We start from the raw sequence: 14,055 nt of genomic DNA on the forward strand, positions 1-14,055 counted from the left end.
AGTTTAGTTTTATGCCGCACATATTCCAGCTATATGGCGGTGGTCTGTAAATAATTGAGTCTGCACCAGACAATCCACTGATCAACAGCATGAGCATCGACCTGCGCAGTTCGGAACCAATGACATGTGTCAACCAAGTCAGCGAGCCTGACTACCCGATCCTGTTAGTCGCCTTTAACAAGCATGGATTACTGAAGATCAATATTCTCACCCGGATGTTCACTGGTGTCATGGCATTATGAGCTAAAATATCCTGGTAAAGATAAGACCCAGATATAGTACAAATTATCTTAACACTTTTCATGGATAACAACAGTTTTTACTCTTTGTCACAGTTCAGAACTACTACAGTGAGTGAGTTTAGTTTACGCTGCACTCAGCAATGTTCCAGCTATATGACGGTGGTCTGTAAATTATCGAGTCTGGACCAGACAATCCAGTGATCAACATGAGCATAAATCTGCACAATTGGGTAACGATGACATGTGTCGACCAAGTCAGTCAGCCTGACCACCCAATCCCCTCAGTCGCCTCTTACGACAAGCATGGGTTACTGAAGATCAATTCTAACCCGGACCTTCATGGGTGAGGAGCAAGAAGTATCCCTGAAATGTCATGGCAAAGAATAAAAGAAGTTGTTTTCCATACAAGTGTTTTATGAACTAATGTTCTTCTAATTTCTGAATACCTTTCAAGGACTTTATCTATATCATATGAAGAATCTTAGCTCTACATCAATCTTGGGATTTTCAGGTACCACATTACTCCAGTCCAGGTCTGACATCACCTGAATGTTGAAAAGGAAACCTCACACTTCACATACACTGGCTGCCAAAATGTGTATGCTACAGCATGCACTCCAGAGGACATGTATATTGTTACAGGAACTAATGTAGGAGATATATTGTGACGCGAGCCATCAGGTCGATGAATCTGCCTTCAATTATCCAAGGTAATGCAACCTTATGATGTTCCCAATTATTGAACTGTCAGCAGGTGCACCTTCAGTGCTGGGGGATACAGCAGACGTCTGATCCTATCCTATTTAATACTTTCTAAAGATAATTACGATTAATTTAAGGTAGAAAACAAACGACGGTGTCGGTGACCTAAATTAAGAATCCTCGCACAGGGCTAACTGGCGCGCTGTTCTATTGATGTGTCTGCCCCCTACGTTAAGACGAACGTTACCAGAAAAAAACAATTGATAACAATTTGATGACGGTTTACGTTCGGATTAAATGTCTTCTCTGAATTATTTTAATTACATCTGTCATTAACGTAAACCATATGGGGCAATATGAACGTTGCATTTCTACTACCAGCGTAAGTTTAGATCAGTACATCCAGAGGAAGTTGAGTAGTCAAGCGACATTCCACAATTGCATTGTGGGAATGTAAACATTACGAACGTTACCGTGTCGCTGAAAACTTGTGAGTCGAAATGACACCTTTTAACCGTCGTAAAACATAAACATAATGTTTTCACCAGTGATGTTAGCTGCGTGAAGCAACAGCAAACCAAGAAACGCAATGCAACGGTGTAGTTTACTGTAGGAGGCCGTACGAGGCGATGACAACTGACATGCATCGTGACGTCGCTTACATTGTGACGGGATAACGTCATTCAATTGTTACGTCATCAAAAAACTATACCTTTATTGTCTGATAATGTATCTTTTTTTCGATTGTTCTAACCGCTAGACATCTTAGAAATCGCAATACATGCTTTCGCATCGCAATATATTGCAATATGAAAATTCTCTGCAATGCCCACCCCTATAGCCTACCCCACCGCCCCTAAGAACGACTGTGTCTTTTTCAAGCCCAGGAAACCGTAATGTAAATAATGTTATTTGAACGATGTCACAATTACTTCTTGACCAGTAAAAACAACATACAAAACATGTGGGTGTATTCACACTCCGAACAAACGGGAAGGCTAAATCACACATCCTTACCTCCATGGGAAGTTAGAAACTGTGTGGTCAGTTGAATAACACAGAGGAGTATGTTTAGCTTCATAGTGCCTATTAGTGGTGTCGAGTGAGCCTGGTACTAGCACTGTCTGGATAGGGAATAGAAGGCGGGGGCGGTTCGAAACACGAGCAGGGGGTAAAGGAGATATACGAGAAGAGGCATGGGGCAGTGTTAAAGCTAATGTGATCAGTGACCTGGCCAGTGACTTTCCCCAACCATGCCGACAAAACATTGAGTAATTCTTGTGACTGCAGATATGAGACATGTTATATGCAGTAAGTGAATATGGTTTTACGCCGCTTTAGCAATATTCCAGCAATATCACGGCGGGGAACACCAGAAATGAGTTTCACACACGCTATATGTAGAGTACTGGCTTTGGGGTAGCCTTGTGGTTAAAGCGTTCATTCTCCACGCCTTGGACCCGGGATTGATTCCGCAGGTGGGTACAATAAGAAGCCTGGTTCTGGTACTCCCCGCCGTGATATTGATGGAATACTGGTAAAAGCAACGTTATGGCATACTCACTACTGTCAGAGAAGGGAACTCCTTTCTGCATTATTTCCTGTAAAAGGTGTAAAAATGTTAATTGAATTTGTGGATTTATGTTCTGGTGGCCTGGAAAACACACTTTCTGAGGTGATGCAGTCTATAGAACAGGGTACCAATGAGTGGCTGTAGACTTAAGACTGGCCCTAAACAGGTCTAGATAAACAGATGCTTCAACATAAAGAAATTCCCAATGACAATGTTCCTAGTCAGGTATTCTCACTAATCTGGGGAAGTGGGGGAGGCAAGTGGATAAGGTGTTTGCTCGTCCGGCGGAAGACCTGGGTTCGATACCCCACATGGGTGAAGCTCATTTTCTGGTGTCCGCTGACGTAATTAGCGGAGTAAAACTTAAGCCCACTCAGTGTCACTATCTTGTTCTTCAGCATTTAATAAAACAAACAAGCAACTTGCTGAAATGGTTTATTTCCAAGGTCTACACCTTCTCCACATACACAATCTGCAATATAGCCTACCTCAGTGCTAGTCAACAAAAAAAGTCCCAGTGCCTAATAATACGTTGTCAATAACGTAGACCCACGCCCAACTCCGATCACAGCCGATATGATGAGGCCCTTGCAACCAATGGTGCAAGCGACGACGCCAGTACTCACAACACAACAACCATAGGAAAATGTCTGCACTTGCACCAATACACGGCAGATTCTTTCAACTGCAGCGTTCTATTCCTACAGGGACCACAGTCACCAAAACAGTCTCAAACGTCTTTCCCCTGGGGTTCATGGGATATTTCAATGATTTACATGGGGCTTTCAGCTAATAGGAATTCTTCTGATAAGTATTCCATCCAGTGGACTGAAGGGAGAATTGCCACCAAACATTCAGCCACCTTTGTTATCTAAAACTCTCCCTTCTAACATATCTTGCTGTACTGTAGATTCCCTAAAATTGTGTCAATATTCAAATCTTATTTCAAGCAAGACTGAACGTTCTCTTTTGTAAATCATATATTATTTTGGTTCCATACATTTCCTTAAGATATAATGCAAGGCTATTGTATAGGTACAAAGTAGCCCCCTCCAAAACCTGGATCATTACATCTCAAACTGGTATCCAAGTAACTAGTCTAGAATTGTGTGCGGAAAGGTTCCTGTCGGTTGTAACATACTGCACAGCTGGAAACTCCATGAACACAACTATCCAGTCTGCTGCTGCCATGTACTGGTGCACTAAGAAGGCAGTGTATAATTATGCTAAGTATATCATCCAGTGGAAGAGTTTGATTAGCTACGACAATGATGAGGAACCACCCAGTTAAACAGTGATTGGGAAACAGGTTGTAGATCTCTGACGTAACAATAACAAGTACTGCTTTTTACACAAGGAAATGCATCAGGTAATTAATATATTTGAACAGAATCAAATAATGAATCAAAATATATACACATAATGTTTCAAGAGTGGAGAATATTGGGCAGTCTAAATATATTGTTACTACTGTAGAAATGCATGTGCCAATCTGCATCAACAGAATAACTGTTAAACTGGAGGGATCATAACATTTATCAATATTTTTTCTGAATGAAAACAAATTTTTGCAATCAATTTGTTAATATCATATTCCAGTAATATCATAGTTGCTTCACTGAAATTGGAAACATACCAAACTTCATTTTCATCCATGAAGGAATTTCTTTTTATTGTCCACTCTAAACAGCCTTAAACATGTAGCAGATTGAGTAAATCTAGATTCTGATACAGCTGCTTATAGCTCCTATGTAAAGAAAACATGTACATCACTTCATGGAATGATCATAAAGTATTATTCAGGAAAGCTTTCAACCAATAATTTTAACAGTGATCTGCTTCAACTAGGCCCAAACTTTGATGAACCTGAAAATAATGATCACAGAAATGTTCATGTGAAGTATGTCAAAATAATTTTGTCATTTTCTTTTTGTCAACTCAAAACATTTATGAACCATAACGCCATAAAAGAATAACATAACATCAAAATTTGAGGCCTGTCAATAATATATTCATTCTTAAAAACTGTTGTACAGAGCACACATTGATAGCACTGCTTTTATGCCCACATCAACTCGAACACCTAGCTATTTTCAAAATTTAAAAAAAAGAGAAACATATTCAGGGAAAATATATATGTACACAATATTCTACTCATTTGTTGTATTTGGACATAAAAGATGAAATATCAGATAAATAGACATAAACATTCCAGAATTCAATTCAAGCACCATCAATAAACGTAGTATTTTGGGACTGTCTACTCTCTCCAATAATAAACACCACATCCAAACAACAATACCATTCATTCTTCAGAAATTGATTTTATAAAAAGACTAGATATACTTGACAGAGACAGAAAAGGTCTGAGCACTGTGATTATGGATTTACATGTGTTCAAGGGGAGATAATTAACCCAAACAAGGGAGCTAACCCTAGCCATACTTGCTAACCTGGATTATTACTAGTGCTTTATTCTATGGCTACATTAAGTAATGAAGATTCAGTTTGTTCGCTCTGTCACATGGAATGTTGATATGCTGAGGTGAAATCCATGACGTTTAGTCCATAAAGCGACGGTTGGGGTTCTTCCCGAACAGGATCTCTCGTAGTTCAGGCAGCATCTGAAAGGAAAATTTAACATCAGACTTGAGCGCCTATTGACAGTAGTGTTGGGAATTGGTTAAAATCTCATAATTGATGATTGCTTAATTACAACCGATCAATCATCGAAAATAATTGGTTAGCATCATTTATGAAATTTTCCTGGCTATTTTTGTTAATGCACAAAAACATAAAGAAAAAACATGTAGTTCTTTTGGGCAAATTTCACATCGTGTAAGGATGACTAGTATGTTAGGAACATAATTTTCTTGGGGTCTTTGGGATAAATTCAATCATGACTTGGAACAAGCTTGTAGTGCTCATGAAATGTAACTGACAAAACCAACCTTGTGAAAAATATTGTTAATGCAAAAAGTGTTCCAGAATTGTTGTGTTCGATTCTGAGAAAACATGATCGATTGCTTGGTCGTTAAGTCACTGCGACCAATCTTCGATTATTTCAATTAATTGGACCACCACTAATTGACAGCATGTTTTTTTATGCCAAGAAATATATAATCTACATGTAGATCCGTCTGAAAACCATATTTCAAGATATTTCTTGCAACTAAGGCCAAAGTTATACACAGAAATAATTAAGCATAGGTGGTTTTATATAGTGTGAACTAAAATGGTCATGGATGTACGGCAAGCTGGTCGCAACAAGCCTTGGTTTCATTGTAAGACTAACTGCCCTGGCAAACAGCATATTACACAATACTTGTTAAGGCCTAGATTTCAGGTCTACCAACCTGTTGACTGATGAGATCCAGTCGGCTGTCAAGTGTATTCTCCACCTTGAACTTGGACTGTGAAACAAGCTCCACCCCTCCAGCACTGAAACAGGAATTGATTGGTTGATGCCCTGCATTGGGAGGAGTCAACTAGTCTGACATTTACATCAACGGGCAGGACCAACATCAGCCCACTGTAATCTCTATGATGTTTATATTTTTATTTTGAGGCTGAGAGGTAGCCTGGTGGTTAAAGTGTTCACTTGTCATGTCGTAGACCCAGGTTCGATTCCCCACATGGGTACAATGAGTGAAGCCCATTTCTGGTGTCCTCTGCTGTGATAGTGTTGGAATATTGCTGAAACATCCACTCAACCAAGTCGCCAAGCCTTACTACTCTATTCATTTTATTGCCTCTTTCGACAAACAGAAGTTGGAGACTGTTTCTAACCCTGACTGACTGACTGAGTTTGGTTTTACGCCGCTTTTAGCAATATTCCAGCAATATCATGGCGGGGGACACCAGAAATGGGCTTCACTCATTGTACCCATGTGGGGATTCGAACCGTCTTCGGCGTGACGAGCCAAAGCCACGCCCGTTTCTAACAGGGGATTATCTAAGTGAAAGTACTCACATGTCTGACGGCAAGTAGTTGTCCGTGTCTACTGTCACCTTCACGTCCCTGCCTTTTGTAGCTGTCTTGTAGCTGTCCACCGCAGAAGGAATAGCAGCCTGCATAAATTGAACATTGATTTTAGATTATTTATCATCCTACTGTACATGGGTTTTAGCACCTTAGAGAAACATCCTGGACATAAGTCAATCATCAAACATGCAAAATATAATTCTGAAAATTAAAATACAGATATTTTCTCAGTACCTAATATGTCGGACAACAAAACATAAGGCAACTATGATGAAAACAGTGCAAACACTGGTTATTGCATGACAGACTAAGGTTATGTCAAGCGTGGGAGTAAAAAATGTTGAACACAGGTTATCTCCCTTTGCTGAAGAAACCACGCACCTGGACAATGTCGCGATCCACCTCCCTACATCTGATGGTGACGTTTGTCTCCAGGAGCTGGTACAGACCCTGAAACATCACAAACAACATTAGTTTCTTATCATGGAAACAAAATCATATACAACACAATGCAGTCTGTGATTTCCACATTCATGAGAGTTATCCTTGACTGGAGCATGGAAACATGGGCAGTTATCCTTGATTGAAGCATGGAAGCTATAACCATTCAGCCATTTTAGAAGTTTCCTTTGTTTCTGTTCTATGCTTTTCCTGCATTAACTTTGGAGACATTCTTCCTTTGTATTCATGTTATCACTGGAACCTTGGTATTCATGTTATCACTGTACCTGGGTACTGATAGTTTTCCTTGGGCATTCATGTATGTTTATTATTCTCAGTCCCATCCAACACCTGATCTATCACCTGTGCAACCCACCTGGAATATGAGCCCTTCCAAACACCTGATCTATCACCTGTACAACCCACCTGGGAGATCAGCCCATCCAACACCTCATCTATCACCTGTACAACTCACCTGTGAGATCAGCCCTACAAACACCTCATCTATCACCTGTACAACTCACCTGTGAGATCAGCCCTACAAACACCTCATCTATCACCTGTACAACTCACCTGTGAGATGAGCCCTACAAACACCTCATCTATCACCTGTACAACTCACCTGTGATATGAGCCCTACAAACACCTCATCTATCACCTGTACAACTCACCTGTGAGATCAGCCCTACAAACACCTCATCTATCACCTGTACAACTCACCTGTGAGATCAGCCCTTCCAACACCTCATCTATCACCTGTACAACTCACCTGTGAGATCAGCCCTTCCAACACCCCATCTATCACCTGCACAACTCACCTGGGAGATCAGCCCATCCAACACCTCATCTATCACCTGTACAACTCACCTGTGAGATCAGCCCTTCCAACACCTCATCTATCAACTGTACAACCCACCTGTGAGATGAGCCCTACAAACACCTCATCTATCACCTGTACAACTCACCTGTGAGATCAGCCCTTCCAACACCTCATCTATCACCTGTACAACTCACCTGTGAGATCAGCCCTACAAACACCTCATCTATCACCTGCACAACTCACCTGGGAGATCAGCCCATCCAACACCTCATCTATCACCTGTACAACTCACCTGTGAGATCAGCCCTTCCAACACCTCATCTATCAACTGTACAACCCACCTGTGAGATCAGCCCTACAAACACCTGATCTATCACCTGTACAACTCACCTGTGAGATCAGCCCTTCCAACACCTTCTGGTACTTGGCCTTGTCTTCAGTTACACGCCCTGTCTCCAGTCGCTTGGAGCAGTCCTCAAGCAGGACCTGAAAGCAATAATAGCCCGACCTGTTGATGCAGTTCATTCCAACAACATAGCATACTGGATGAACTGGGCTTAAGTTAAGGCCACTGTAAACAATATCTGAGTCACATAGCTCCTACCACCCACCTTGATGTGGTCTTCCCTGGCCTTCAGCACCCTCAGTCTGGCCTGGTTCAGCAAGTTGGACATCTGACTGTGGACAGAAAACACCACTAGATGCAACATGATCTAATTCACAGGACAGAATGTTAAACATTTACGAGTTACAGAACATGACACCCTGTGCAAAAAGTCTGTGAGGACATTTTCCCTATCCCTGCCCCTCCAGGACTTTCCATTAGCTTCAAACCCCTATCCCTGTTTCTCCCTCCACCACTTTCCAGCAACTGATCTAACACCTCTCTGAACCACTCCATATTTCTCCCCCATGTATCACGGACATCTACCCACTTCTTCTCCATGTATAACGGACATCTACCCACTTCTTCTCCATGTATCACGGACATCTACCCACTTCTCCATGTATCACGGACATCTACCCACTTCTCCATGTATCACGGACATCTACCCACTTCTCCATGTATCACGGACATCTACCCACCACTTCTCCATGTATCACAGACATCTACCCCTTTCTCCATGTATCACGGACATCTACCCACTTCTCCATGTATCATGGACATCTACCCACTTCTCCATGTATCACGGACATCTACCCACTTCTCCATGTTCCTCCTGGGCCACTCCCTTTAGCAACTGCTTTAACTAGGGCTGTAACGATGCATCGAACTATCGATGGATTGCAATTGTTGAGTCTCCAATAGCAATTAATCGATGATAAAAACGAAAAACTATCGATGCTCAGATAGTATGTGTGACTATCGATAGTTTAGTAATTGACTTCTGTTGATAAATGCACAGCAAAATACAGTTAGTACAAGAATCGTTCACTTTGATTGAGAGTTATCTGCCCCTGTTACCTCTAAAACAAACATGATCTGGGTTTCAAGTTTCTTGTCAGTTATTAAAAGAGTCTGAAACTACTTCATCTTGTCTTTATTTCATATAAATTATACATTCACTTTGGAATTGACTTTAAATGAGACAATTGAAGGAGAAAAACAACTACTGCAATAGTACCTCAATAGTTGGTCGAAAAGTTTGTTGAAAAACACTATCACAGTAGTTGCTTCCCCATCAATAGTCAGCCCTAGCTCCAACACTTCTCTGAACCCCTCCACCGACATCTACTAACTCACATCTTCTTGTGTAGCTCCAGCTGCTTCTCCTTCCTCTACCCAAGCCCTCACCACCTCTACCCCACCCCCCAGCCCTCACCACCTCTACCCCAGCCCTCACCACCTCTACCCCAGCCCTCACCACCTCTACCCAAGCCCTCACCACCTCTACCCAAGCCCTCACCACCTCTACCCCAGCCCTCACCACCTCTACCCCAGCCCTCACCTCTACTACCCAAGCCCCACCACCTCTACACCACTATCCAAGCCCTCACCACCTCTACCCCAGCCCTCACCCACCTCTACCCCCAGCCCTCACCACCTCTACCCCAGCCCCACCACCACCTCTGCCCACCCCCAGCCCACCACCACCCTTCTACCCCAGCCCTCACCACCTCTACCCAGCCCTCACCACCTCTACCCCAAACCCCTCACCACCTCTACCCCAGCCCCTCACCACCTCTACCCCAGCCCCTCACCTCACCCACCCAGCCACCCCCACCAGCCTCACCACCTCTACCCCCAGCCCTCACCACCTCTCTACCCCAGCCCTCAGCCCCACCTCCACCCAAGCCCTCACCACCTCTACCCCAGCCCCCACCACCTCTACCCCAGCTCCTCACCACCTCTCCTCCCCAGCCCTCACCACCTCTACCCAAAGCCCTCACCACCTCTACCCCAGCCCTCACCACCTCTACCCCAGCCCTCTCACCACCTCTACCCCAGCCCTCACCACCACCTCTACCCCAGCCCTCACCACCTCTACCCCAAGCCCTCACCACCTCTACCCCAGCCCTCACCACCTCTGCCCAGCCCTCCCACCACCTCTACCCCAAGCCCTCACCACCTCTACCCCAGCCCTCACCACCTCTCCCTGCCCCAGCTCCACTCCTCCACCTCACCACCTCTACCCTAGCCCTCACCACCTCTACCCTAGCCCTCACCACCTCTACCCTAGCCCTCACCACCTCTACCCTAGCCCTCACCACCTCTACCCTAGCCCTCACCACCTCTACCCAAGCCCTCACCACCTCTACCCTAGCCCTCACCACCTCTCCCAAACCCCCACCACCTCTCCCAAACCCCCACCACTCACATCTTCTTGTGTAGCTCCACCTGCTTCTCCTTCCTCTCGTACAGCTCCATGATCTTGACACGCTGCTGCTGCACTAGACGACCCTTCTCTATGTTGAACTCTTCTTCAGCCTACAATCAATACAGCCTCATCCACTGTCAAACATGTTAACTAATCCCTCACTCAATGAAAACAGGCACAAACTCAAAATCTTGTCAGTGAACACATGTCAAAGTGACAAAATCCATGGTAAACTGTATTTACACCATATACTTGAACTTTTGCCAATCTTAGCATGTTTCATCACTGGCATTAGAGCACCGTGGAAGTGGAAAATATAACAGCATAGAGTTGCCATGGTAGACTAACAACTAGTCTCTGAAATGAACATATTTTACAGAAAAAAGGCTCATAGTGAAAAAATCAAAATATAATAAAAAGGAGCCCTGAGACTTTCTTCATTTTCAGAAGCTTTGGAAATCAAGACTTGCCACATTTTCTAGACTTACGTGGGATTTCTTGTATATATTTGCTTCAGGGTCTGTATGACAGACTATTGCCATGGCTACATCTGCAACTCACCTTGGCGTCAATCTCGTCAGCCTTCTCATTGGCCTCCTGCTCTATGAAGGCCATCATGTGCTTGATCTGAAATATAATACAATAGAATGTTGAACAACAAAGCAAACTGAAGCACATCAGCATTGGTGTTGAAATATATATCCGTAACTATAGTAACTACATATTTCACAATTAGGAGGGATTATTATCATCATGCTATTTTAAAAAGTCTTGCTCTGTAATAACTGATCGGGGCTTCACATTAAAAGTTCATATTCTAATTTGTTAGAATTTTATTTAATTTAAAATAAATATATACGACTCCATGAACATTCTTCAACATGGCCATGACAAAAGAAATCATAGAAATTCCCTAACATGGCTGAAGTCACATAATTTTAAAATGTACCACCACTGAATATAATGAGAAAGTTTGCATGCTGACTGGTCGTAAAAGGTTGGACACGTTGGAGCATGTGATTCAGGACCAGGCGATTTTTACACTTTGCCTGTAAGCAGTTGCTGACAAAAATACAATACATTCTCATATTTCCAAGCTCATCAAGCTCATAAAATAACTTTGTCTGGTTTTGTTTTTTTGCACATATTGTTATGTAATTGGCAAATGTAGCAACTGTGGGAATACATGTACAGTAATGGCGTCTTTTTGAAAATATAACAAGGCCTTTCCTTCCATTCTTTTTCACTAATGCATTATTGTCCACCAGTTTCCTGACGAAAACTATTAGGAAAGACCTGATTTATTCCTCCTGGTAAATGACCAACCAGATGTTGTGCAGACCAAACTGACGGATGAACAACAGCCAGCGAGTGGCCTAAAAGTTTGAAAGGGACCTGATTAGAACTGAAGCTAGTTTGATCTATATAACCTAAATTGGCTTTGGTTTCATAAAATCTATATACAATAATCATTGGTCATAATGAACGCAAAGGGACCATATATAGTTCATTATACATATTTTGACTTAAATACACTGTAATTGGCTGGGACAACAAATATTTGATGCTTCCGTCAGTTTGCTATAGATGTAGTCAGGCAAAGGTCTTGTTTGAGCATTTTGAGAAGATGACTTCTCACCTTTATAATTCATTTATTCGAATTTAAAGAAAAGCAAGAGCAATCACAGTTTGATTCTAACCCCATTAACAAATCTGAGTTCTATTATCATCATATCATCATCATAATGATTATGAGTTTGACGTCCCCATAAAGATTGAGGATCATCCCCTCAACTGTTTCAAGATGAAAGCTGATGTACTAAAACTATTTTGAGTTCAAATCTGAATAATAATCAAGAAAACCAAGGTTAAAACTAAAGAACTTTAAATGTGATATTTGTCCCTTGTAAATTTTCACCTGCACAAGTGAAACATGTCAGAGCCCTGTAGTGGTGGTCTATATAAACAGCTTATCTATAAAGCCCCTCAGGCAGAGATTCCTGTGTTGTCAGCTTTCATCTATCACTGCAGTGTGTCCTCTACTTCCTCCACTGACCTTACCACTGCCGTCTTCTCATTACACCCAGTTTGCAATTAACTTAATATTATGGGTGGCAATAATTAAAAAATAATGAATCTAATTATAAGAAATCTGAATAATAAAAGTGTAAATGTGAAATAAAATATATTGTATGACTCAAATTGCTATATAGATCATCATGATTATGCATCTATGATAACACTGTTAATCATTTACTTTGTTTTGATACAATGGAAAATGTTCAACTGAAAGCAGCATGTCTGAATATCCTGTTTCAGTGTTTGTGTGACTCTTACAATCTTATTTCGGATATAAGCACTGGCTCGTTTGTGACTTCCATTTTTTTTAATCCAGTATCTCAGAAATTAACACAAAATGAAGCTAAAGTTTTTGTCCGTTTTACAAAGGGGACATTGTTGAATCTGATCCAAATCAACGATCAATGTGTGTTGTTTTTCATTCAAGCATAAATGATCTGCCACGACGTTCTGTGTGGAAATATTCCATCATCCAGCTGTTGAGATAGTGTCACAGTCAGGTGCTCGCGGCTCAGATCTAGTCAGCTATTATATTTATATAAACCTTTACAGATCGGAGAAAAACAGATTCAGTTTAAATATGATCACGCGGATGCAACTCCTGTTATATTTTCAAAGTCACCCTCACGGTCACGTCAATGACAAGAGTTCATGTTTCTGCACTCGTGACAGGCACATAATCGACATATTATTCGGGGAATCCTGAGATCAAAATACTCAGTCATCTGACTAGTGTATACTGCATCCAAGTACGAAATAACTATTTCGTCTTAATACCGTCGTTTAACTAACCTGCTTTTGTACATCTGCGTCGCTCAAAGCCATTTTGATGGTTGGGGTGCAACAAAAATAAATAAATTTCTGACGCCGACAGCCCAGTCAACTTCTCTCCCGGAAATATAGCCGGTCGTGTGACCACACAAACTGATGACGAAACACGCAAATTAATGGATAGTACTTTCTAAACAACTTATTAAAGTAGAGCGACATCTCCTGATCTTAATGTAATAGAAAGATGGACGAGAAAGCAGTGATACTGCATTTCAGATGTGATGAAAGCTGTTTTATCTCTTGAATATTTGTCTATAAGTGATGACAAAATGACAACTGCAACATAACAACTGAATCTAACATGGGTAGTTAACATTTAAGAAATATTTGACAAGCGTTGATTGGCCATTAGGAACCGTTCAAAATTTATGGCTATGGGTGGTGTGGGGTGATGATGATGTACAATGGGAACACCCACCCCCCCACCCCAAGTTATGTACAAAATAGGTCTTTCTCATTAAAACATGAGTAGGAGTTTATTGCAGGGATGGTCCAAAGTATCATGAACACTAGCGTAAAGCTTGGATAACTTGTTTTGTGCTACGGCTTTATTATGTATATAT

At 41.8% G+C, this 14,055-nt stretch overlaps 1 protein-coding gene across 1 annotated transcript; it reads right to left on the reverse strand.

Moving 5' to 3' along the window:
• Positions 1–2,939: 2,939 nt before the first annotated feature.
• On the reverse strand, positions 2,940–13,585 carry LOC124273899 (V-type proton ATPase subunit E 1-like). The gene is made up of 9 exons (XM_046709244.1): positions 13,454–13,585; positions 11,144–11,209; positions 10,583–10,692; positions 8,375–8,441; positions 8,154–8,249; positions 6,884–6,952; positions 6,491–6,588; positions 5,874–5,958; positions 2,940–5,141 (listed from the first exon to the last, which is right to left on the reverse strand). The coding sequence occupies exons 1-9, from the start codon at positions 13,484–13,486 to the stop codon at positions 5,079–5,081; spliced, it is 687 nt and encodes a 228-aa protein (XP_046565200.1). The 5' UTR covers positions 13,487–13,585; the 3' UTR covers positions 2,940–5,078.
• Between the last annotated feature and the right edge of the window lie 470 nt (positions 13,586–14,055).

The sequence above is a fragment of the Haliotis rubra genome, unplaced genomic scaffold, assembly GCF_003918875.1.
Source record: "Haliotis rubra isolate DU_JTF1 unplaced genomic scaffold, ASM391887v1 Scf1039, whole genome shotgun sequence".
NCBI classification, from domain to species: Eukaryota; Metazoa; Mollusca; class Gastropoda; order Lepetellida; family Haliotidae; genus Haliotis; species Haliotis rubra.